The 27382-nt window shown below is 40.2% G+C and overlaps 1 protein-coding gene across 3 annotated transcripts; it reads right to left on the bottom strand.

Annotated features, from left to right (window-relative positions):
* Positions 1-188: 188 nt before the first annotated feature.
* LOC143818347 (uncharacterized) lies at positions 189-26438 on the bottom strand. 3 transcript variants are annotated; one of them, XM_077299689.1, is made up of 8 exons: positions 26268-26438; positions 22738-22878; positions 15338-15398; positions 15068-15135; positions 14675-14777; positions 5205-5323; positions 2110-2255; positions 189-1577 (listed from the first exon to the last, which is right to left on the bottom strand). In XM_077299689.1, the coding sequence occupies exons 2-8, from the start codon at positions 22816-22818 to the stop codon at positions 1475-1477; spliced, it is 681 nt and encodes a 226-aa protein (XP_077155804.1). In that variant the 5' UTR covers positions 22819-22878; positions 26268-26438; the 3' UTR covers positions 189-1474. The 3 variants fall into 3 exon arrangements, with proteins under 3 accessions (XP_077155804.1, XP_077155802.1, XP_077155803.1); XM_077299687.1 differs by having other exon boundaries at positions 22738-22856; positions 26268-26433; XM_077299688.1 differs by having other exon boundaries at positions 15338-15392; positions 22738-22856; positions 26268-26433.
* Positions 26439-27382: the final 944 nt, after the last annotated feature.

The raw sequence follows: 27382 nt of genomic DNA, 5'->3' as shown, positions 1-27382 counted from the left end.
AGTTTTCCCAGTTTTTTGTGGCAAAATTAGGGGCCTTGGCTTATACTCGGGTCGGCTTATACTCGAGTATATACGGTATGTACCATTTAGGAGGAAAAATGTGTCCCATTATTTTCTTCCCTCCTCACAGATATTACAACAAACCAATGTCTATGGAGCAGACTGCCACAGCAAGAGAATTCATAGTAGCCGAGGCAAATTTTCTTCCTGTTCATTTATTTATGTTTGTTTTTATGAAAATTTAAGTAAACCGATCGTAAAGTATCGTTACACACAAATAAGGAAAAACAAGTTAATCATGCTAAGCCCAACAGAAAGAAGCCAGAGGGGGTGCCAAGCACCTGACACTTTTCTTCCTTTCTGGTTCTTTTTCAAGCTGAAAATCTGCAATTTTCCAGAGTAGGGGCATGTGCACACAACGTTTCTTTCCAGCAGATTCAGCTCCGAAAAACGTCCTAGAGAAAGCTCTATCTAAACTCTCAAGAGACTGAACATATGCATTTATTAACTGCTTTGGGTTACCAAAGACACCAAGGTTTATAGAAGTGAGCAGACCATTCTTCAAGTGTTGTCCACTCAAAAGACATGCTATATTTTAGAATAAAAGTCAAAGGAGAAGGCTGGAAGGATGCCCTCTCTCCTCCCAACTTGCTGATGTCTTCTTCTAGTTCATGCAGGTCATGCTAAATGGTTCCTATCTTGTTCCCAGATGTTTTATCTAAACTGGTTACACTATAAGGCGCACTATGTACTTCTTCAGACATCCAGCATGTCTGAGCTGTTACAATACATTTAGTCACTTTAAACACATTTTATTATTTTTTCTTCTTACATTTGAACACAGAACTGATCAACTTTTAAATGGAGTCAGTCAGTCCAAACTGACACTATAAACTAAGCACATAGCCTTGAAAGGGATACAGTCCCTACAAAAATCGCACCTCTAGTGCTCTAATTGCTGCCACCATCCTGCAGAAACTAAAGTCTAATTGAATATGCTAATAATGTCGCTCAGTGCACCCTAGGTGTGGCCAAGAGGCTGAATGCATCTTTCCACAAACTGATTTTGTATGTCCCCACTCACTTACTGGTGAGCAAGAACTGTCTGCAAAAGAAAGCTGCGGCAAGCCAGTGCCCTCAACCACCATTGAGTGAAACGGGGGCATGCCCCACCAGTGGGTAGAAAGGTGCGCTGAGCTTCTTGGCCACACCAAGGGTGCATCGAGCACCATAATCTACATAATTGTTTAATCTTCAATTTCTGCAAAACGGAGACAGGGATAAGAACACTGAAGGTGTAATTTTTTATAGGGGTTTCATTCCCTACAAGACTGTGTGCTTACTTTATACTGTCAGTTTGGGCTATCTGACTAGATTCTGCAGAGTTGTTAATTTTGAACAAACAAGTCTTCTTATGTGGAGAATCCTATGATAGTTCATCATACATGAAACTGGCTTCAATAATTACAGAAAATCAGTATGACAAAGAGAACGCCAGAACAGACATTATTTCACCAGTAAGTTCTTCAGGAAGTAAGGAGACTGTTGTAATAATTGTTTGAGTTAGACCTAGCAACCTGGAAAGAAAGAATACAAAGTTGGTCAATTCATAGATATTTAAACTTACTGTATTCAAAATATACAATAAAAAAGTTTTGAATATTTTGAATGGACAAAGTTTGGGCATTAGGCAGTGCCCATGGGCCAAGGACTGTAAGGCTTCAATACCTCTTTAAAGTTTAGGTTTATTATGACTAGAACTTTTGGTTTAGTGGCCCATGACCTTCAGTGGCCAAGTGCAAAGATCACTCTCAGTCTGGTTCTGATATTCATTTATCAATGTTAAACTGTTTTGACAGATGGCAAATCTTTGCTTACACCTTAGGGAGTTCCATTTACAGCAATCCTCTATTCTTCTATAATATGGATTATCACTTATATGTGTAATAAACTGGCCCTGTAACATGCTGCAATGAAGACAGCCCAGTGACTGGGACAATGAGTATTGGAACTGTAAATGGCATTGTCTTCACAGCCTAGTGATGGTCAACATTCTCCTCTTCGTGATCTTTGTACAGTTTTGGAAATGACATATTCAGATTATATTACCATGCAAGAAGATGTCCTGGTAAGAGGGGTTCCTGTCTTGTCCCCTCACAAGTAGTCAGTGCGGTTTTCACAGACTTAAAGTTGGTTTCAATATCTCTCTTTAGAACATCCAAGTATAGGCATCCATTAAAATAACTGAGAACTTTCTGGGAGCAAGAACAAAGAAAATTATTAAAGAACATTTCCTCCTTGGAGAAGAAATATTTTGCCATCTCTTTCAGTCTAGTAACCTTATGTGCACACAGCGTTTTTTTCAGGCAGATTACACCCGAAATACACCTAAAAAAGCACATCAAAAGACACCAAAGAAGATACTTCAGGAAAAACATCACTGGCAATTTTTTGAAGCATTTTCAGCATCAAAGACTCAGCCAGTACGCTGGCATTTAAAAGATGTGTGTATACAGCTCTGGCAAAAATTAAGAGACCACTGCAAAATGTTCAGTTTGCCTCTTTATAGGTATATTTTTTGAGTAAAATGTAAATTATTCTTTTATTCTATAAAATTCTCTGAATTTCCAAGCAATAAATTTTATATTTTTTTTTTTCTGAAAAAGAATAAATGGTCAAAATGTAAAAAAAAACCACAGTGCTTTCAGACCTCAAATAATGCAAAGAAAACAAGTTCATAACCATTTAGAAACAACAATACTAATGTTGTGACTCGGGAAGAGTTCAGAAATCAATATTTTGTGGAATAACCATGATTTTTAATCACAGCTTTCATGCGTCTTGGCAAGCTTTCCACCAGTCTTTCACACTGCTTCTGGTGCAAAAATTTAAGAAGTTCTTTGTTTGATGGCTTGTGACTATCCATCATCCTCTTGATTACATTCCAGAGGTTTTCAATGGGGTTCAGGTCTGGAGATTGGGCTGCCCATGACTGGGTTTTGATGTGGTGGTCTCTTAATTTTTGCCAGAGCTGTATAGCCTAAGTAAATTTTAATTTTAGCTGTTTCTTAATTTTTTTTTCTGGAAATAATGTATAGTAACTGATTATGCTGCCAACTTACTTGTCACCCAACTTTTTCAGACCGTTGCTTATCTATGCCTAATATTTCTACATAATTTACCTGTCTGGACCCTAGGAAATATTCTAGCTAAAAAGTCTTGTGCAAATGTTTTAGGCATGTATGAAAAAAATGCTGCAAAGTAAGAATGCTTTTAAAAATAGAAATGTTAATTTTTATCAATTAACAAAATGAATTAGCAAAAGAAATCTAAATCAAATCAATATTTGGCATCCGTTACCTTGAAAACATCATACATTCTTCTTGGTACACTTGCAGACAGTTTTTGAAGGAACTTAGAAGGGAGGTTGTCCCAAACATGTTAGTCCAACCACAAATCTTCTGTGGATCAAGGCTAGGGCACATCATCTTGTCCCTTCATGTAATCCCACACACACTCAATAATGTTGAGATCAGGGATCTGTGGGGGCCATATCATCATTCCAGGACACCTTGTTTTTCTTTACGTTGTTCTTAAAGACATTGGCTGTATGTTGTCCTCCTGCAGAATACATTTGGAGCCAATCAGATGCCTTCCTGATGATATTATTTGATGGATATGAATCTGCCTGTATTTCTCAGGACTGAGTAAACCATTCTTGCTGATGAAATACCCAACTTCATTTGCTGAAATGAAAATGCAAACTTGCAATGAACCTCCACCACCCTCCACTGTTGCCTGCTGACACTCATTATTGTACCACTCTTCAACTATTGGGTGAACAAACTGTCTTCTGTTCTTGCCAAAAATTTCAAATTTTGTCTCACCTGTCCAGAGCATGTGCGGCCATTTTTCTGCACCCCAGTTCCTATGTTTTCGACGATAGTTGGCCTTGTTTACATGACAAAGGTATAGTTTTTGGAAACAATTCTTCCATAAAGACGACTTCTGGCTAGCAGATCAATATAGCTGGCTCCCTCTGGCTGCTGCCAGTTCTGAGCTGATGTTATTCCAATTTCAAAGTGAAGTAAGCATGATGTGTCTTTCATCTGCTGCGCTAAGATTCCTTGGATGACCACTGAGTTTACGGTACTCAACGTTGCCTATTTCTCGGAATTCTCATTTCTGACAAATACAAACAGATGATTATCCATCATGCAATGTTATGAGGGAAGCATCTGATTGGTTCCAAATTAATTCTGACACAGGACAACGACCCCAAACATACAACCAATACCATTAAGAACTATTTTCAAAGTTTAAAAGAACAAGGAATCCTGGAAGTGATGACTTGGCCCCCACAGAGTTCTGATCTCAACATCATTGAGTCTGTATGGGATTACATGAAGAGGCATAAGGATTTGTGCCTACATCCCCAGACGATTTGTGGTTAGTTCTATAAGACTATTGGAACAACCTCCCTGCCCAGTTCCTTAAAAATCTGAATGAAAATGTATCTAGAAGAATTGATACTTTGATGCTGTTGTGCAGGCAAAGAGGCAAAGGACAGTCGCAGCAAATATTGATTTGATTTAGATCTCTTATGTTCATTCACTTATTGTTGCATTTTTGTTAATTGATAAAAATGAACTAATAATTCTTCTATATTAAAAAGTATTCTTGCATTGTAGCATTTTTCCACACCTGCCTAAAACTTTTGCACAATACTGCATTTATTTATTCCCTAGACAAGTTGAAAGCAAACAAGCAGTGTCAAGTTTGATGTTTTCATAGATTGGCAGACATATCTTCTATCGTGCATGCATGGGGTAATTCTGTAGTGCAATAATACTTATACTATATGGTGCAGGAGGTAAAACATGAAATATTGAGGGGTGGATTTATCAATACTAGAAAAAACTGGCATCAGTTAACAAGATGACAAGATAATCTCCCCAAAGTGATGAGATAACTTCACAGTACTTCATTGGATTTGTATTTTTAAAGAGCACTTGCCATCATTTCTATTTCCTTTTTTTTTGTCCAGATGACTATTATAGTCAATGCCGTTCTACTGATTTCCTTGGATGCTTCAACAAAAGAAAACAGTAATTCTCTAAGCACAATAGAAGCAAATCAAACAAAATAGCACGCTCTCTGATAAATATGAAGTATGTTAATAAAGAATATAGAAAATAACTCACATACAGCACCGACAGCTGATGAGCTACATATTTATGGCTTCCTAAGTGCTTGACGTCGTCTTCGAGTTGTTGGCTCAAAACCAACAGCTGATTAAGTTTGCCTATATGAGCATAGTAGTCTGTGAAAACAAAACAAGCGCAATAGTAGCATAAGTAAGCCATAAAAAAAGAGATTGCTGCATGGTTTATAGTTTACAACACACCCAATGGTATTCCCATAGTATTGGATTTATCTCGTACTACCTGGGTTATAAAGGTGAACTCACAAGTGGCAGATTTGTTACTTAAATTCCAGTCGTTATCAGTGTTAGCTTGTTAAGTACACAAAAGTGTCATGGAAATGAGCCATGCTGAACATATGGTAGAAACACATTGGGGGTCCCACCTGGTAACAGGAATTGCAGAGAGCAATTTTAGAAAGACAAAATAATTATAGGAATCTGATGGTCATTGAGTTTTTGTCATATGTTTCCTACAAACTGTGGGGAAAAAAATCCATCCATTGCACTGTGCAATGATGCTATAGCCCAAATTTATGCAGAGGATCCTGGAGCCATGGCCAAGCAGCAAGATTCCACAAAGGAGATATCTGAGGTTTGTATATTTTAAGGGTCTGGTATGGTGCCTACATTTTGTAGGGTTATTGATCTGAGTCTGTACTTATTTAGGGAACATGTTTTTATCCTGGGGTGTGCATTTTAATTTTTAGGTCTTGTGTCTGTATTTATTAAGCCTATATGAACCTTTATTTCAGAATTTAGTCACAGGTCTGTTTTTACTATGTGATATGATCTATGGTTTTTATTAATTTGGTGGTATGATGTAAAACGTATAGCTAGAGGTGTTTGGGAGCATGACCTTCATAAATGGCAGGCATTTTTTAAAACAATTTTGGATAATGCTTATTACAGCTCAGAACCACTAAAAAGGTAGGCAAGTATATTTTATGAGAGGTGTGTGTGTGTGTGTGTGTGTGTGTTTGTGTGTGTGTGATTGTTGCAAAAGTATGCATGTCCTTGACTGCTAGACACTCGTATGTCTGTCCCTTGATGTCTGTATATTGGGGTCCCTGTAGCTCAGCTCCTTCAAGCCTGGTGGTCTGGTGTTTGGGGCACCAGACAGCATTGGGGTCTGGGGAGGTTAGTAAACCTCTAGACACAGGGTATTTGCCTTTATTATGTCCTCAAATTCAAAAGTTAAATTCAAACAAAAGTGTCCACTGTACATTTCAGCAAAAACAATAATCAGCAGAGAAAATGACCTTGCTTGCTTCCTTCTTAAACCAATGCTTCTGATGTTGTATCATTCAATTGTCTGAAGGTTCGTAACATATCTCATTCTTATACACTATTTAAAAGTATATCAAATTCCTTAAATAACCAAATCAATGATAAAAACAAAGAAACTAGCCAAATTATCTTGAAAAGCTGTCAAGCAGAGATGAATCAATCAATTTACAGAACTCTGGTCCATCAGCGATGTCAGTAGTCCGTGGCCACCAGATGGGAGCTCCGCGACTGCCTCCTATCTGTCAGAATCTCTAAAATGTGTTCTGATTTGTAGGCCAGATTCAACTACGTTGTTGCAGCATGACGCATGTATGGCGTCGCGCCAGTCAGCCTGATCATGCGATCCACCAGGAATGCAGATAGAAGGTGGTTTGCATAGATCTCGTCCAGTGGCCACAGATGACTGTGGAGATCAGACTGAAAGAATCCATTGTGTCTTTCTCCTGAGACATCTGGCTTGCAGCAAGAAACTAGAGCAAAGTTGACATTTCCTTTTATGGAACTAATCACGGGTGCATTTCTTCTTGTAATTGTAACCTCTTACCTAAATACCAGAAGCCGTGCCTTATCTCTAGTATAGACTGTTTTTTTAAGGATGTGAAATATGAGCGCTTGTGCGCATGTCTGTAAAAGTATAACTCTTTTTATAAAGGAGGGGTAGAGCTCAGTGAGTCAGACGCGCTCCTGGGCTTTCCCTGTATATGATCACACAACCTTTTGTGCTGCGTGTCATTTCACTGGCATCCCTACCTCTAGTAAGCCAGGGACTGAGAAGGACTTAACATTACTTTGGCGCACCGAACAGGGACCTGAGGTGAGAGTATTTGCTCGAGATTTACCTGCGGATACGGACAACGGAGATCTGGGATAATGGACGGCAAATGAACTGAAAAACCTGGCCAGGTAAGAGACATTATTAGTTCTCTTTTATCTGCCCTGTATTATCCGAAAGATCTCTATGAGCCGTGTCACGCTGGGTTAGTCTAGTAGTGAGTAGATACCTATAAAACTCGGGTTACCATATTGTATAGATTTATGAGTCCTGTCCCTGGCAGCGTGTGAACAGTGTGAAGGTTGTGGTATGTTGTGAAAGAAGAGCAAAAGTGCGTAGAAAATAAGCCGAAATAGTTGGGGTATAAGCCTTATACACGGAAGTCAGCCTAACTGGGTCATGTGGTTGCGTTCTTCTTCTCCGCCCATGCTTGACTCTCATTAAGTGCTTAACCTTCTTCATTTCTGGATAAGGTTTGATAGAATGAGCCCAGGACGCGGTTTTCATGAGCCTGGGACAAGTATGCTAACTGACACAGAAAGTTTTGTGATCTGTATGGTGTTGCTGGGTCTGTTTGCGTGCATAATAGCACTTAAGTACGTCCTGCATATTAGAAGAAACGGAGCAGACAAGCCCTTCAATATTTTAGCTCCCTAGGAGAGAAGGCAACGAGACGCCACCAATAGAGGAAGTGGTTGTCCAAACGTCACCTAGGGTAGTCATAGCTAATATTGAAAAGAAAAATGGGAAATAAACAGACAAAAACCGTCTTAGGACAAGTGGAAGCAGCAGATATCATACAGGAAAGATGTGGAAAGACAGTCAGAAGGCAGATTAGAAGGGTAAGAGAAAAATTGGGAATTTCAGAAGCACTTATGTTCAGTACAGAATGGGAAAAACTGAGTAAAGAACGAGGTGGAATTATCAAAGACAATGGGTGGGAAGAAATCATACACTGTATGATAGAGGTCTCAAAAACAGCTAAAGAGGAGAATTGGAAGTACGATCCAGACACTTCCAAATGGATCATGGGGAAGGGAAAAAGTTGTGACATAATCCCGCCACCTTACCTAGATCCAAAAGCCCAATCATTTGTACCATCTGGAAGAGCAGAAGGAGGAAAACAATTTCCAGCCTTGTATCCCAATCTTGGTGGGGTAGGAGGATGGGAATGTTCACACTGTGGACAACAAAATCCAGATTGGAGAAATGATTGCCTAGCCTGTGGTACACCTAGATATGGCGCTGTACTTGCCCCTGTTAGGGTAGTACCAAGACCTTTTAGAGAAGCTGGTGCTGACGGGGTAATGAACACCAGATATCATCAGACCAGACAATACTTTCCTTGGTCCCCTGCTGAGGGTATGTCACTCTTGCATAATGCACCGGATCCCACTCAATACCCCATAAGGTTTGCGCAGTATATACAACAAATCATGCAGACTCATGCTGGGGTCTGGGCGGACGGGGAAGAATTATGTAGAATGAAAATGTCCCCCGGACTTTTTCAGGAATTATTGACACACCTACAGCCCAATAGACCAGTGGCAGAAGGGGGTGCCTTACAGACAGAAGCATCAGGTACCCAGTTCACAGAGGCATTAATAATTTTCATGAGAGGAAAACAGAGGGAAAGGGGATCTACAGGTGTGATTATGCAGAAATTTGGGCAAAGTATTGAAGAATATAGTCAAGAACTAGAAAATAGCTTTAGGGATGAAGGATTGGATTTGACTGATGCTTCAGTAAGGAGACTTTTTACAAAACAATTAATAGAGGGGCTAGATCTGAAAATCAGAGAAAAATTTAAATCCTCTACTCCAGATTGGAGAACAATTGAACAACCAAATATTGTGAAACAACGATGTTTAGGAATAGCCATGGATATGAGAGAGAATCGTAAGCCTGTTAGAATAGCACAAGCTAATACAGGAGGAAGAGTGAGACACAATTTTCCTTGCCATTACTGTAAAAAGCCAGGTCATTTCCAAAGAGAGTGCAGGAAAAAGTTGGCAGATATAAAGTCAGGCAAATTTGTTCCCAGAAATAACCCTCCCCAAACGGACAACCAGCAGAAATCTACCATCATAGATGGTTCCATACCAGATTCAGATTGACTCGATGTGTTACAAACTTCCCTACCAGCTAGAAGACCTATGATACAGGTGAATGTGGGGGGGAGAGAGATTCCATTTTTGATAGATACAGGTGCAACTTCCTCAATTTTGAATCAAGATTTTCTTCCGAATCCGGAAGATATTTCAGAACAAACAACTTTTGCTGAGGGTTATGATGGGGTAATTCGAACACTGCCATATACTGTGCCCCTAGAGGTCTCATTAGGACCTAAATGTTTTGCATCCAGATTTTTGTATGCCAGAGGTGCCCCAACATGTCTGTTAGGAACTGATGTACTAAAGAAATTAGAAGCTAACATCAATTTTAGGGAAGATGGCATAGTTATGCTGACTATCCCTGATGATGCAGAATCATTAGAACAATATGTCAGAATTCAGGCTTTTGAGGATTATACTGAAGAAAAAGAGTACAACACAGATCTAGACCTCTCAATGATCCCAGAAACACTGTGGGCACAGGGTGACACTGATGTGGGATTATTGCATATTTCTCCTGTAAAATTATCTGTGCAACCAGGAGCTGTTCTCCCACAGCTCAGACAATACCCTGTGAGTGCCCAGCAGGAATTAGCGATTACAAAACAGATAGAGGGATATAGAGAGAAAGGAGTTTTGGTAGAGATACAATCACCTGCTAACACTCCTCTGTATCCAGTCAAGAAGAGAACTCTTGATAAGGGTTCTATGCCCAAATATCGTATGGTACATGATCTAAGAGAAATAAACAAAGTTCTAGATCCAATCACCCCAGTTGTACCCAATCCTCATACGTTACTATCACAGATACCAGCCAGTTCTCAAGTGTTTACTGTAATAGATCTTTCAAATGCATTTTTCTCGGTTCCTTTACACCAAGATAGTTGGCATTTGTTTGCATTTACATTTAAGGGCAAACAGTTGGCGTGGACACGCCTTCCACAGGGAATGATACACTCCCCTACTCTTTATTCAAATGCCCTACAAACAGTTCTTCAAAGGTTTGAACCTGAATCACAGGTAGTAATTTTGCAGTATGTGGATGACCTACTACTTTGCTGCCCAGATTTAGAAACTGCAGAAAGGTCCACTGTGAGTTTACTATGTTTTCTAGAAAAAGAAGGGTGTAAAGTGAATAGACAAAAGCTACAAGTTTGTCAGATCAAAGTGGTCTTTCTAGGTCATTGCATTCCTCAAGGTAAAAAGCATCTTACACCTCAAAGAACTGAAGCAATAAGACAGATGAATGAGCCTAGAAATCATAAACAGCTACGAGCATTTTTAGGAATAGTGTCTCATTGTAGACAATGGATTATACATGCCAGTCAACTAATGCAACCACTGTATGACTGTGTAAAAAGTGAACCTTATTTGTTGACAAAAGAAGGTCAGATTTCGTTCCAACAATTAAAAGATGCCCTTGTTTCAGCTCCAGCGTTAGGGCTACCAGACTACACCAAACCATTTCAGCTTATGGCTGCAGAAGTTGATTCTCATGCTACAGGAGTTCTTACCCAGAAGCATGCAGGGAAACAAAGACCAATTGCATATCTTTCAGCAAGGTTAGATCCCGTAGCTAGAGCAGCGCCAACCTGTGTACGTGTAGTTGTTGCTGTCTCACTATTGTTGGACAAAGCATCAGAAATTGTCCTAGAGTATCCACTCACAGTTCAAACTACGCATGATGTTTATGGGATATTAAACCAGGTCCAACCAAAACACATTTCCATGGCCAGACATTTGCGGCTACAGTGTTCTTTGCTGCTTCCCTCTACTATCACATTTGCTAGGCTTCAGACTCTCAATTTAGCTACACTGCTACCTCTCGAGTCTGAAGGGGGGAATAAGGACACTGATCCACACGCAAATTTTTTCCCTACAGACACACATGATTGTACAGAGCTCATTTTACAAGAAACAGCAGGCTTACCCAATGTATCCGAAACACCACTTCAAAATCCAGATTTAGAGCTGTTTATAGACGGTAGTAGGTTTGCAGATGACACAGGTAACTTCCATACAGGGTATGCAGTTGTGTCAGAATCTGAAACTCTCAAAGCAGAACCACTTCCACCAAAACAGTCTGCACAAGAAGCAGAACTAACAGCATTGATTGAAGCGCTAAAAATAGCTGAGAATCAGACAGCTAATATATACACTGATTCTAGGTATGCACATGGTATTGTGTTTGACTTTGGAGTAATCTGGAGAGCTAGAGGTTACATGACAGCGTCAGGCCAACCTGTAAAACATGCTTCTCTGATCAAACAGATCTTAGAGGCTGCACAAGAAACAAAAGAAGTAGCAGTAATTAAGGTAGCTGCACATGTGAGACTCGACACTAGGGAATCTAGGGGAAATGATAGGGCTGATAAAGCAGCCAAAGCAGCGGCAGTCAAACCCTTACGACAGGTTCATACTGTAAACCTCACAGAAAATACTGAAGATAGACTGAGACAAGCACAGGAAGATGCAGGAGAAGAGGAGAGGGATAGATGGAAAAAGGAAGGGGCAGAAGAACAAGCAGGAATTTGGAAGAAAGATGGACTAATATGTCTACCTAGAGCCTGGTACCCGATTGTAGTTGGTGGATTGCACCACCCTACGCATGTGTCTGCAAATGCAATGACACTACTGGCAAAGCAAGTCTGGTTGGCTCCAGGTTTTGGCAACTACGCAAGAGACTATTGTGCTGCATGCGTTATATGCCTGGCACATAATCCCGGACAGACGACAAAGACCCCTATGAAGCACCACGTCCGACCTCTCTATCCGTTTCAGCGATTACAAATAGACTTTATCCAGCTGCCAAAAAGTAATGGGTATGAGTATGTGTTGGTGTGTGTGGACATGTTCTCAGGGTGGCCAGAGGCCTATCCAGTTCGGAAGGCTTCAGCTAAAAACACTGCTGTAAAGCTAGTTGCCGAACTGATACCCCGTTACGGTCTCCCTGAAGTGATCGAGTCAGATAGGGGTACTCATTTCACTGGAGAAATATTTCAAAATGTACTGAAAATGTTGGGTGTTGAAAGTCAGTTACACACTCCGTACCATCCTCAAAGTTCTGGTAAGGTGGAACGCATGAATGGAACTTTAAAATTAAAAATACAGAAAGCCATGGCTGAAACAGGAAAGCCTTGGACAGAATGCCTTCCACTGGCCCTTTACTCAATACGCAATACCCCAAGGGGTAAGACTAAACTGTCTCCATATGAAATTTTGTTTGGTAGGACTGCCAATTTAGGATGTTATTTTCCACAGCAACTTGTGTTAAATATTGAGTCATTGACTTCTTATGTGCAGAATCTTCAGAAACAATTAACTAAGGTGCATGCACAAGTTTTTGCTTCCCTTCCAGATCCTGACAACATTGAAGGAAGTCACAAGTTGGAACCAGGTGATCAAGTCTATGTAAAAAGACACACCAGAAAGGCTCTTGAACCAAGATTTGACGGACCCTTCCAAGTCCTGTTGACAACACCTACATCAGTCAAGCTTGAAGGAAAGGCATCATGGATACATGCAAGCCATTGCAAAAAAAGCAGTATAAACTCATGATATTGATGTTAATAGTATTAACCACGACGAAGGCATGGGAAAGACTAAATTCTCTAACCCCTTTGAACAATAGATTCGTACAACATCATAGAAAATTAGTGCATGACTTGTTAAACAATACACAAACCCTGACAGATTGTTGGATCTGTACCCATTCACCGGTATCAGCCACAAGTATACCTTTTCTAGCAGTTCCCGTATCAGCAGAAGAAATATTCGCTTGGCCTAATTGTTCAGACAACCTGGCCAACAACCAAACTGGTAATGCTAGGCTGTGGAATACTACAATCGCCATACCAATTGTGGGATGGGTAGAATTTCCTTGGTGGCAGGGTAATCTCTCAGGGAGTAATACACATCTACAATATTTAGCATTCAGGGGAGGAAAATGGGTACCTAGGAATAAGACTGGATTAACTGATCTAGGACAGGTCCCCACTGAAAATCTACAGCTCAGTTTCAGTACAACCGTCCCTTCCTCTGATGCCTTCAAACCTGTAGTATTGGAAAGATACATACATAATAGAAAATGGGAACATTCTGAGTTGTTCCCCCAAGGTGATGTAAACAGTTGTACAAGCAAACCGGGGAACCTGGTTTGTAATGAATCTGATGAGTATGACATTTAAATTAAAGGACGTACAACGACTCAGAGATCAGTATGACAAAGATAATGACCAGAATAAGTATAGCTGGTGGTCAGATACCTTTTCTTTTCTTAACCCAGCCAACTGGTTCAGAGGAATCGGTGGGTGGGTTGCTGGGATTATGCAGAGCATAATACATATAGTTATGATTATTGTAGTCATATACGTACTATTCCAGATTGTGCTCAAGGGTATCTCAGTATGCACAGATAAACTTTGTGTAATAGATGCAAGAGTATAAAGTTTTTTTTTTGTTTTTTTTTTTCTTCCTTCTTATGTTATCCTCTAGTGATTCTAATTAATATTACTGTACTAATTTTTGTTTTTATATTTTAGTATACTGCTAAAGAAGAAAATAATTTGCAATAGAAGAATTAATACTAGATTTGATTCTCTTATTAATAATATAAGTGTGTGTATGTGTAATACCAAAAATAAAGGCTTTGTCTTTGGCCCTATGGTAATAAATAAAAGGAATATGTCAAAGGGGGGAATTGTGGAGATCAGACTGAAAGAATCCATTGTGTCTTTCTCCTGAGACATCTGGCTTGCAGCAAGAAACTAGAGCAAAGTTGACATTTCCTTTTATGGAACTAATCACGGGTGCATTTCTTCTTGTAATTGTAACCTCCTACCTAAATACCAGAAGCCGTGCCTTATCTCTAGTATAGACTGTTTTTTTAAGGATGTGAAATATGAGCGCTTGTGCGCATGTCTGTAAAAGTATAACTCTTTTTATAAAGGAGGGGTAGAGCTCAGTGAGTCAGACGCGCTCCTGGGCTTTCCCTGTATATGATCACACAACCTTTTGTGCTGCGTGTCATTTCACTGGGATCCCTACCTCTAGTAAGCCAGGGACTGAGAAGGACTTAACATGACAGACGTGGCTGCTGGACTAGTGTCCTGTGAATCCATTAGTTCATCTTTAGTACCAACAAAAAAAAAGTAAAAATGTTATCAAAGGTAGCACTTGGGTCTTTCTGCACAAGGTGGCACATAGTCTTCCCTGACACAAAAGAAAGATAACAGTATATTAAGTGGCACATAGTAAATGGCGATTATTCAGACATTCTGGCTCTTAAAAACTTACCATCCATTGGAGGTCTCTCTAGAATATCAACAGGTCTCTCGTGTATAATGTATATCTCAACCCTTGGGAACAGTACAGATAACCCTGAAGTGTCAAGGTAGTCCTGAAGGAAAAACAAATGTATACTGAATATTCACTATCATCGATGTGTATATTCACTGTATAGTATTCTGTATGCTTAGAGATAAATATCTTACAAGAAATATTTAAAGCACTTCCACCTTTAAGAGATTTCCCCAATCGATACACCTCATTCAAGGTAGTTTTACTATTGAAATGCCTGGGTATTCCTGTAAATCGCATGTGCCACCTCCAGACATTATCTCTGACATTGTAAGTTCATTGTGGCCTCATCTTGAGGACCAAGGTACTTGATATTGTAGTGATACCCACCTCTAGGCCTGGTGCAGGTTCAGGTAAGAGGCTTAAACACTCCTTCATTCTCTCAACAAGTTCAGATCCTAGATTGAAGAGAAAACAATTTAGTGTCATTTTAACATTATTTTGTTTTGGTTATATTTTAACATCTTATATATAGATCTGTAAAATAGCAGTAAATATTACATTTTATTATCAACAAATTTCACCAAATGTCATCATACAAATATTATTTGTAGACAAGTGAAAGCCATTTACCCAATTAAATATTTGTATTACACTCACCTAATATGTGAAATATGTCAGATTCCCCTAACACCATACCGTCCACAATTTGCTCCTGTAACTATTGAAAAAGTTAGTTTAAATTAAAGTAAAAATTTGAGCAGCAATTAAACATCTTGAATATACCAAACATTACATACAATAGAGCGGTGATTCTGTATATTCCAGATCCACACAGCCCTGGGCCATCTGTCATTTTATAACATGAAGTGTATATACTGCAAATAGGCTGAGATCGCAGAATAAATGTAGAACACCCGAATGCTAGGCTCAAAAGGTCCAACATTCTGAAAACAGCCCTATAAATAAAATGTGGTATTTAGGGGCCACTGGCAAATACCGGCAGAAAGGGGCTCCTATGCAAGAACAGTTTATGGGCTCTATGCAGTCCAAATTCTCATCATAATGCACAATTACATTTACTTTGGAGGTAGAAGTGGCCCTTTTACCTCACGGGCCCGTGTGCAGCTGCACAGATTGCACCAATTGTATGTCAGCCCATGTTGGGGACACTATTACAGATTTTGTAAAGTTTCAACTCTGGATGCCCGCAAATGATTTTATTACTTCAATGTTAATGTATTCTAAAAATAATGCAGAACTTTACAATGTCTTTTATATAAAACTGAGAACTTAAAGGAGCACAGCTGTATGGAAGTCATGTCGTAATTCCTTTATGCTAGTCCATAAGGCTGACTGTATAGAAGAGTTTCATCCTTCATACTTCAGTGGTCTCAAAATAGTGGCAATTTGCATCATGTGCATTTCAAAGTGTATTCATCTTCAGGTTATGATACATACAGTCTTATTCTTCTTGCAGTGAGTTGTATATACCTGTAGTACAAGACCTATTGACATGGAACAGTTGTCAGAGATCCCGGGCTAGTGGCTCCTTCCCTATCCCTAAAGCTAGGGGCACCCTAGCTATCCCTGCTGCCCGGATTACTTCTGATGGTGCCACGTGTCTTACTGAGATCCTAAATCAGGGAAGTGGGAAGTAGCAGTGTATACCAATACCGCTTTTTTATGATAATGTGCGGCGAGTGACTGCACACTCTATCCCCGTTCTATATCCAACGGCTTCTCCCCTGATGACTAAGCCGGAAGAAATGCGTCGGGGATGTGTATACATGGGGAAGTTTAGGTTATGGTCCCGGAAGTGATCTGAGTAAGGGGTAATATATGGAAGATGTGAGGCCTCCCCCTGAACCAATGGACATCTGTGGATTAATCTAACCGTTTCAACTGTGGAAGGAACAAAAACGGGTGAGATCGTTCCTTTATTACTGTATACACCTGGGCAATAAGCATACAAATATTGGAGTGATTCTATCATGATTGGTTATGCTTTCCCTCAGGTTTCTCTTGATCATACTGGGAACAATGGATTGTTTTAGCCTATGGTGATACTGGCAGTGTGCTAGCCAATGGGCTATATTTATATTTGGGCTGGATTATTGTGTGAACCCTGGTGAGGTTCACTCTATCTGTTAGTGAGCATTTGTGGCAAAAGTGCCAAGTTCTGAAATAGTGCTCTATCGTATTCAGCACATTGCAATAAGAATTAGCATATAAAACTGCGTGGTGTTAATTATTTGTTTGTTTAATTTTCTTTTGGGAATTGTTGTAATTTTAGTATATTTAATAATTAAAGGTTATGTTTTATATGATCCCATAACACTTTTTACCTTTTTGAATGATTGGTAAAACTTTCTAGTCTGGTTTGTATATACCAATACATAAGCCAGACTAACAGGGGAAGATGTATAGGGATAAATGAAGCAATCATACAAATATGCACTCACAAATTACAAAGTGGAACACCAGGAAGTAAAGGAAGGAAAATAAAGGAGAGGATGAGGATATACATACAGACAAACGACCAAGCAACAGTATTTAGAACAGCACTTCAAACGTCTCCTATCAACCAACACCTCTCACTCCAGAACCAAGCAGCATAAAACTAACACTGGCAATCCCTGCTTGCCAGAGGCCAGTATATATAGTAGAGGGGAGTGGCCAGCACTGCACTGAACAGCTGAAACCATCAAAGCAAGAAAGCTTCCAGGAGCTCTCAACTGTACAGATTAACCCCTGCACTGCTAGCAGGAACCTGCACTGTTTATTATGAAGGTGAGGTGCTTCTAATCTGTGCAGGAGTGCGATAAATCAGACACCATGGTCGTCTGGCCTCTCTCTGTCTCAGTAAACCGTGACACCTATAGTCTGTTAAGGGTTCATGCTATACTTTTTGATTTCTACACTTCTCTTTAGATTAAGAAATATATAATATATCAATATGTCATTACTCTTTCTGAGCACTACAAGGAGGCAAAACAGCCCATCAATCTGACTGATCGATCTCAATATGATCTCTGAAATATCAGCATCTCAGGCACGATCACAGCAGGAGCTCAGCGCTGCTAGTTACTGAGCTCCTGCTGTGACAACCAGAGACAGTGCTAGCACCGCCCCTCATTGTGTAACCTCCTAAATACTGCAACATATGGGAGGCAGGGAGAGGAACGTGAGCTCCCTCTCCCTACAAATCGGCTCCCTGGATCGTTGCCATTATGACTCAGGATCAGAGCATGGTCTAGATGTTTCCACATAGGTATAATGCATTGCAATAAAACTTTCACACTAGTTAACCCCTTCAGTGAACGTCAAAAAAAAGCATGGCAAACTATGCTTTTTCATCATACCACTGGAAAAAAAAAGTGGAATAAAACGCATTCAAAAAGACGATTGTAAATAAAAATGATGTCACTCAAAGCGTCATCTTGTCCTGCAGAAAACAAGTCCTAATATGACCCAGTCGGCAGAAATATTGAAAAATTATACCTCTCAAAATATGGTGATGCAAAAACTTGTTTTTGCAAAAAAAAGTGTATTTTAGTGTGTGACAGCAGCCAAACATAAAAAACTATATAAATCTGGTATAGCTGTAATCGCTCCGACCCAAAGAATAAAGTCATCTAATCACTTATACCACACAAGGAATAACGTAAAAAATAAATAAATCCAATTATTGACCTACTATTGATTTGTTCATTCTACCTTCCAAAAATCGCAGTAAGGCTCGGCTCACATATATCCTACACTCAACGCTGAGCGTTTACATCGGGGTTTCTGTGTAAATATCTGAAAAACGTGATTCAGACAGAACCCCTGGCGGAAGATTCTCTATAATGAGGCAGATGGAGGCACTGTGGACGCCGTCTGGCCTGTGATCCGATGGTATCCGTGTTTCTAGGCGTGCATAAAAGTGCCTTCGGCTACAATTTTGAGCACTTCTGAAAAGAAGGACATTGCTTATTAGAGGCCAGATAGAGCCCAGAGTAACTCTTCCGCCTCATAATATTTAATGGATTCCTCAGGGGTTTAATCTGAATGCTGGATAAATGTGATCCAAAATGTTATGTAAAATGTTCCCAATAAAAGCGTCAATTCAATCCACAAAAAAAGCAAGTCTCAACTCAGGTCTGTCATCTGTTAACAGAAATATAGGGGGCTTACACATTACTGGTAGTACAAAGGCTCTGGAAAAGTGCTATGGCTCCTCACCTGCCAAAAGAAATTCAACTAATTCTGCGCTCCCAAATCCAAATACCCCACATTGGGCCTAATCCACATTTAGTGCCCACGTTTGGCATTTCTGTAGCAATGAAAGTCGGCCTAATTTATGGGTACTTGTTAGTGATGAGCGAATATACTCGTTACTCGAGATTTCCCGAGCACGCTCGGGTGACCTCCAAGTATTTTTTAGTACTCGAAGATTTAGTTTTTATTGCCGCAGCTGAATGATTTACATCTGTTAGCCAGCTTGATTACATGTGGGGATTCCCTAGCAACCAGGCAACCCCCACATGTACTTATGCTGGCTAACAGATGTAAATCATTCAGGTGCGACGATGAAAACGAAATCTCCGAGCACTAAAAAATACTCGGAGGTCACAAGAGCGTGCTCGGGAAATCTCGAGTAACGAGTATATTCGCTCATCACTAGTACTTGTATCTAGAAGCACAAGCTGGGCATAACATACTAGGCATTACAATGTATGGGCACCACAATAACAGATTTTCACTCAGCAACATCCACTGCTGCTTGTTTCTGGAAAACACCCATGGAGTCAAATCATCACTACACCTGTAAATAAATTCCCAAAGTGGTATAATTTCCAAAATGGGGTCACTTGAGGGGGTATTCTGTTCTTCTAGCACTTGTGGGCTCTGTATATGGAGTCCGCAAATTATTCTAGGAAAATCTGTGCACAAGTAGGCAAATTGCGCTCCATCTCTCCTTAGTCTCACCGCGTGACTAAGCAGTACTGTACAGCCATATATAGGCAACGTTAGGCAGAAATTGTGTGACAAGTTTTTGTGGTAAAAATTTTATAATTTTGTCTTCATTGCCAAATGGTGTAACATTCTGTGATACACCCATGGTGCCAATACGATCTTTGCACCCCTAGATGAATTCATTAAGAGGTGTAGTTTGTAAAATGGGGTCAGTTATGGGGGATTCTGCTGTTCTGGCACCTCCGCAGCTCACCCAGTGTGTCATGGGACCCGTAAACCATAACAGTAAAATCTGCACTATAATATGGTGCTCCATCCCTTCTGAGCTTTGTACTGTGCCTCAAAAATATTTCCCGATTACATGTAGGGTCTTGGTACAATCAGGAGAAATTGCACAACAATCATTTTTTCCTATGAGCGCTTCTAAAAATAAAAAATGTTAGGCTAAAACAATATTTTAGCAGTAAAAATGTAGTTATTACATCACTTATGGGTGATTTCTGCTGTTCTGGCACTGCCAATGTGACATGGCACCCTCAAACCATTCCAGCAAAATCTGAACTCCAATATGGTGCTTCTTCTAATCTGAGCTTTGCACTGTTCCTCAAAAGTAGTTTTCGACCACATATGGGGTATGGACGTTCTCAGGAGAAATAGCACAACAAATTGTATGATATAATACATTGTATGATGCATTTTTTCCTGTTACCTTTGTGAAAATATAAAAACTGGGGCTGCAATAAAAAATTTTTGGAAAATTTTTTATTTTTTTTATTTTCACGGCTCTACATTATAAACTTCTGTGAAGCACCAGGGGATTTTAGGTGCTCACCACACATCTAGATACATTACTTGAGAGGTCTAGTTTCCAAAATAGGGTCACTTGTGGAGGGTTTCCACTGTTTAGGCATATCAGGGACTCTCCAAATGCGACATGGCGTCAATTCTAGATTCCAGCAATTTTTTTTGGTCAAACGGTGTTCATTCCTTTCCGAGCCCTGGCATGCACCCAAACAGTAGTTTTCGTCAACATGTCAGGTATCGGAGTACTCAGGAGAAACTGTACAACATATTTTGAGGTCCATTTTCTCCTGTTACCCTTGTGAAAACAAAAAATTGGGTGCTAAAACAATTTTATGGGAAAAATGGGATTTTGTTTTTTACGGCTCTACATTATAAACTTCCGTGAAGCACCTGGAGGTTCAAGGTGCTCACCACACATCTAGATACATTCATATAGCCCACCCAAAGTCATGTGATGTGGTCCCAAAAAATGGTTTTGTAAATTTTGTTGGAAAAATGATATTCTGTGGACAGGCTTGAAGATTGCAACAGAGTAAACCATCCAACTTAGAGGAGCTGGAAATTCAAGATTAGAAGTAGGAAAACACGAAAAATGCAGTTGAATACTTTTGCAAGTCACTGTAGAGGAAAATCAGATCCTGCAGAATGATGAAAAATTGTCTTTTATTCTCATAACAAAAAATATTACTGACATACAGTATGTATGAGGTCTCTAAGGCAAAGTGACTTTTTTTAGCTCAAGACATCCCACTTCATTACTAAGCCCCCGACCAGTAGTAAACCCCTGAACGGGGACACTACGAGGAACATAGGCAGTATGGTGGATCAGGGGTTAGCACTGCTGCTTTGCTCTAGTTCCACCAAGGACAACATCTGCAAGGAGTTCTCCCTGGGTTTTCTCTGCTTTCCTCCCACACTCAAAAGACATACCAATAAGGAGTTTAGGTTGTGAGCCCCAAAAGGGTGAGTGATGATGTCTTTAAAGTGCTGTGGTGCAATATAGGTGAGCACAGGGCCGTATTTGCCACTAGGCACTCGAGGGCATGTGCCTAGGGCGGCGACATTGCGGGGGGCGGCACCTGAGCAAGGTTTTTTTTTTGTTTTGTTTTTTTTTAGCCCCAGGTCACAAGCGACCGACCGCCCCGCCCCCCCGATATGAGCCATGCATACAGGGGGGGGGTGAATATGAGCCATGCATACAGGGGGGGTGAATGAGCCATGCATACAGGGGGGGGGGTGAATATGAGCCATGCATACAGGGGGGGGTGAATATGAGCCATGCATACAGGGGGGGGTGTGAATATGAGCCATGCATACAGGGGGGTGTGTGAATATGAGCCATGCATACAGGGGGGAGTGTGAGCCATGCATACAGGGGGGGGAGTGTGAGCCATGCATACAGGAGGGGGGTCATTATACAGTATCATGGAGAACTGTGTGTGGCCATTATACAGTATTGAGCATCATGTGTGGCCGTTATACAGTATGGAGCATCATGTGTGGCCCATGGCAATTATACAATATGGAGCATCATGTGTAGCCGTTATACAGTATGGAGAACTGTGTGTGGCCGTTATACAGTATGGAGCATCATGTGTGGCCGTTATACAGTATTGAGCATCATGTGGGATCATTATACAGTATGGAGCATCATGTGTGGCCATTATACAGTATGGAGCACTGTGTGGCCATATTTTTTCGTTTATAATTATTGTATATAAAACATTGTGATCAGCAGTGCTAATATGGCTGTGGTTGGGATGTGGATATGGGTGTGACTAGTTGTGAAATGGGTGTGGTCAGAGGCGTGGCCTAAAATTTGCCTCGGCGCGCTACGCGCGCTGCACACTTTGTGCCTCCTTCCCTTCTTCAAAAGTTGGGAGGTATGGTACCACATTTGCCAGATCATGGCAAAGTGCCGCAGATACCATAGGGAATGAATGAGGCCGACCGCAGTGTTGCCGTAAGTGATCCATTACGTGGCAGATGCAGAAAAACTGCCCCATCTGCTGCAAAAGGCAACTTTCACATCAGCGATTCTTGCCAAAGTCCCTGCCAATAGTGTCATACTCACCGATGGGGGGGGGGCAGCACTAAAAGTGCCTAGGGCAGCAGAAACTCTAAATACGGCCCTGGGTGAGCATAATAAATAACAGCAAATCAGCAATGCTCTTTTCAATAGAAAAAGAATAAATACGATCTACTACAAACATTTGAAAATAGCCTAAAAAGCACATTGGTCAAGAAAACAACCTTACATTTGGAACATTGCAATGTGTTTGGCCTGTACTCACCTGCTGGACTTCTCCTCTGATCAAAATATCAAGCTCTGAACACAGAGAGAACATTTCCAGCGCCACTTGCTTACAACTCATCTGAACGGGCTGCAGAGGTTTCTTCACATTGACAATGACTTCAAGACAAGCAGAAATTGACTGTTAAGACAAAGTCAGTTCATTTCCACTTATTACATACATATGAGTCGGAGATAAACACATGCTTGATCCCTATGGGTGACAACTGATGCTGGAATTAGGGAGTCTTTGTAAAATCTTTGACTGGTACTACATTAGGCAATTGTGTTGACCTCACCAATCTCCTTCAACTTGTAGAAAATTACAATTTAGCTCCACTCAAGGTCAAGGGCCATGTGGCACCTTCCCCCCTAATAGCGGGGGGAGACAGAAACAACACTGCGCAAAACATCATTTATTCTCAGGTTTAGTAAAAGTCAATGCAGGTACGACCTCAATCAAGAAGTTTAGACAAGTCCTTATACGCCATGATCTCTAACGGTAGCCAAACTAATTTACGGGGCATCTAAGGCTAGCTCTCTAGAACATCCAGGCGAATAAAAACAGTAATATGTGCATCACAAGACTGATGCATAGGCACCGATTCATCATTGGCTCTGTGCCTTGTTGAAATCAGATTCTTTTTATTGAACTTTTTTTTTAAATTACAACAATAATTAAAAATATTTTTTTTTAAATTCCTTTTTCAAAACGTATAAACCCATTTACTCTATTAATAAATTCACCAGTGGATGGTGGAGTAGATTGTATCCAGTTTTTCTTGCAATATACAGTATACTGGCCATACCAACTGCCACCGGATCCTCCTCAGGGAGATCTGGTATGACTCCTAATTTACATATTTTGGGTTTATTACTATACCATTAATTCTGTTACGCCAATCTGATGTGAAAATTTTAGAGTTCTGTATTTTCTGTGAATCAAATATAATTGCAACAACTTTTGAGATTCGGAAAGTAGAGGTGTCCAGCCTAATATGGAGTACCACTGATCCTCCAGTATCGCTCCCACATCGGCTTCCCATTGAGGTTTAATAGTAAAAGGGCACTTATTTAGGGATGCAGTTAGCTGAAGTTTTTTAATAGACAACATATTCATATAGCAAAGCATACACCAGTGGGCTAGGAACCAAAATAATTACCAAGTTCCTCCAAAATAATAAAGACAAAATTTGATGAAAAGTGGTGGAGTAAGGATATAAGAAAGTGCAAAAAATGGAGTAGCATTGAAAGATGTCACCCAGGGAAATCCTGTCTGTTGTACCCGTTTACAATATAGAAACTACACAGGCTATGAATAAACAAAATTTCAAGAATTATATATGCTTCCAATATGACAGAATATACCCATAGTAAAACGTATCAGACAGGGACAAAGATAGTCAAAGCACAATGTCAAGCAGCAAGCTTACCCATGGTGTGTATGATAGTGACTTCCCACATTGCGCTCTTTAGCCTAATATGAAGTCCCACTAATCCTCCAATATCGCTCCCACATTGGCTTCCCATTGAGGTTTAATAGTAAGAGAGAACTTATTTAGGTATGCAGTTAACAGAAGTTTATATAGGTTAGAAATAAGGCCTCTCGTTGCCCTTCCCCTGACGCCCATTCAACCATATGTTTATGCCATACGGCCAGGTCTTTAGTCTTAAGCTGAGCTGTGCAGACACATCTGAGATGCAGAAATCTATAGAACTGGAATTGCTCAAAATATTCCCAGACTGGATTTGGGCCAGAGTATGAATTCCGCTCTCTTCCCACTCGGAGCAACCTTCCAGCTTCATGAACTCCAACAATGAGGGATTGTGCCAGAGTGGCATGACTACTGTGCATCCACTACCCAAGGAGATATCTGTTTGACTAATTGTCCACTTTTCACCTGGTCATTCCCCTGATCCCATCCTTTCAACTGTTGGATTTGGGCAGCTAGATAATAACTCCAAGCATTGGAATAGTTAGGCCCCCCTCTGTTCTGTCCCTTTCAGGATGCTCCAGTTTTTGGGCCTTTTGATTGTAAGGGCTCGCTCACACTGGAGTATAAGTTGGACGAGAGCAATGCGAGAAAAAAAAAGGGATAGCACGTAGACCAATATTATTCAATGGGGCAGTGGAGATCTGCATATTTTTTCTTAGCTGTATTCGGCATGAGAACAAAATCGCAACCTGCTGCAATTTCACTCCGAAATCTGCTGGGTGTGAGAAAACAATCACATCCCATACGGACCATCAGCATGCCATCTGATTTTTACTGACACATTACAATTCTGCAGCATAGGAAACTGTAAATGGTCCTGTAAACGATTAATAGCTGTTGAGTAAAAAACAGGACCGCCGATAGATGACAAGTGAGAAAGAAAAAAAATACCATTTATCTGGATGAGAATAGGACCAATTCTTGATACGCTGGTGGGACCATAGCCTCATAGTGACTTTTGCACCTTATTCATTATTTACTTCGTTTTTCAGCTAAAGGAATTGCCCAGTGAAGACAAGTTATCACTGTAACTTACAGATCACGATGGTCTAACCACGGACACCCAGACTGATGGAATAAATGGCACTATAATAATAAATAATAATAATAATCTTCATCATGAGGAACTTTTATCACAGATAAAATGGAGCAGCAGGTCGGATGCCCATTGCTCGGCCACCCATAGAGAATGAATAGAGTGCAGCTCGCGCATTCTTACAGGGACAGGAGTTCCCTGTTCTGCCAATCGGTGCAGGTCCTAGCAGTTCAACCCCCACGATCAATAAGTCATCACCTGTCCTGTGAATAGGTGATAACGGTTTTCCCCAGGCAGCCCCTTTAGCTTTATGTTATTGTGCCTGTGTTATTGTTTTCCTTATCCAGATGTTTTAGCCTAATTCATTATTTGTTACTGATGAATATATAGTATGTTAAAGCATCATGCCACTTTTTACTCTAAAAAGAAGCAAAAAGGCAAACAAAGATCATTTTTGGATAAAATTCTTAAACCAACAAAAAGAGCAATGAATATCAGAAAAATAAAAAAGTAACTAAAAAAAAAACGTAAATCAATCGGGACCATAAAGAACTAGAGCAGAATATCTTCAATTTTCAGAATTAGGGTATAGTCACATCTAGGTAAGTTCTTCATGGGCACATATTGCCTAAAACACGTGATGCATAAAGACATACGGTACTTTACAGAAGTTACAAAATCACGACACGTCAAGAACATTTTTGGGATCGTAATTGATTATAAGCACTAACTGCACATCAGGTACCAAAAGAAATCCTCAACGTGTGAAATGGCCAATATTAGATACTTGCTCAAAGAATATGTTGGCACATTGAAAGAAATTAGGGCTAGGAAGCGACTGTGCTACTAAATCTAGTCTATACTTCTATGGCAATCTTTACTGTTTCTGGGTATATCACGGTTCTACACATTATAACATTGTGCACCATCAAAAACAAAGATGCAATAAGACACACGAAATGCAGAAAAGGCAAAATGCTGAATTAGCAGATTATCTACCTTTGCTACTGGAGTGGTAGAGGCAGGGCTGGCGCAGGGGCTGAGACTGGCTTACCGCTGCCATCCTTAAACCAGGCACAAATTACAGTGTGGAGGACAATTCTTCCAAGAAGGGCACAGAAGCCATGGGGTTTGTGCAGCTCATCACCAGGAATGCTGAGCGTATTGTGTGCTGGGGGATGATGATGCTGAGATGAACGCCGGTCCGGTCGGCCAATGGCTGCTCATCTACAGAGACATGCTCTGTGCTCAGATACATCGGCCTCAGAACAAAGGATGAAGTAGGAAGAGAAGCACATCAGCTTCTAACACTGTAGCTTTTTTCAACCTTGAGCTAGATAGATAGATAGATAGATAGATAGATAGATAGATAGATAGATAGATAGATAATGTGATAGATAGATATGGGATAGATAGATAGATAGATAGATATGGGATAGATAGATATGTGATAGATAGACTTAAATATGTAATAGATAGATATAGAGACATAGATATGTAATAGATAGATAGACAGATATGAGATAAAGAGGAAAGGAGGGATGGATGGATATGGAGAGATCGATCGATGGATAGGTAGATAGATAGATAGATAGATAGATAGATAGATAGATAGATAGATAGATAGATAGATAGATAGATAGATAGATAGGGAAGGAGGGATTAATGGATGGAGATAGATAGATAGGGAAGATGGGATGGATGGAAAAAGATAGATACATAGATAGATAGATAGATAGATAGATAGATAGATAGATAGATAGATAGATAGATAGCTAGATAGGTAGATAGATACAGACTTTTTCTTTTTTGGAAAGCACACAGCTGGTGATGTCACTACAGTATAGGGCAGTGTTTTCTTAGTGGGTAGCCTGGATCAGCCTAAACGGCCGGCACGCAGCGTTGCTCTAGCACAGGGTGGGGAATCTTTTTTCTGCCATTGGCCATATGTAATTTTATAATAGCATTCGGGGGCCGTATAAAATTATTAACTTAAACATTAGCCAACTATATTTATTCAAACATTTAAATAACGCCCACCTAATGTGATGCCTGGAATGACTTCTCTGTGGTGACCCGTGTGATTTGGGGAGGTATTGATGCTGTTGCTACTC

The sequence above is a fragment of the Ranitomeya variabilis genome, chromosome 3 (assembly GCF_051348905.1).
Source record: "Ranitomeya variabilis isolate aRanVar5 chromosome 3, aRanVar5.hap1, whole genome shotgun sequence".
NCBI classification, from domain to species: domain Eukaryota; kingdom Metazoa; phylum Chordata; class Amphibia; order Anura; family Dendrobatidae; genus Ranitomeya; species Ranitomeya variabilis.
This window is presented reverse-complemented; position numbering and strand designations above follow the sequence as displayed.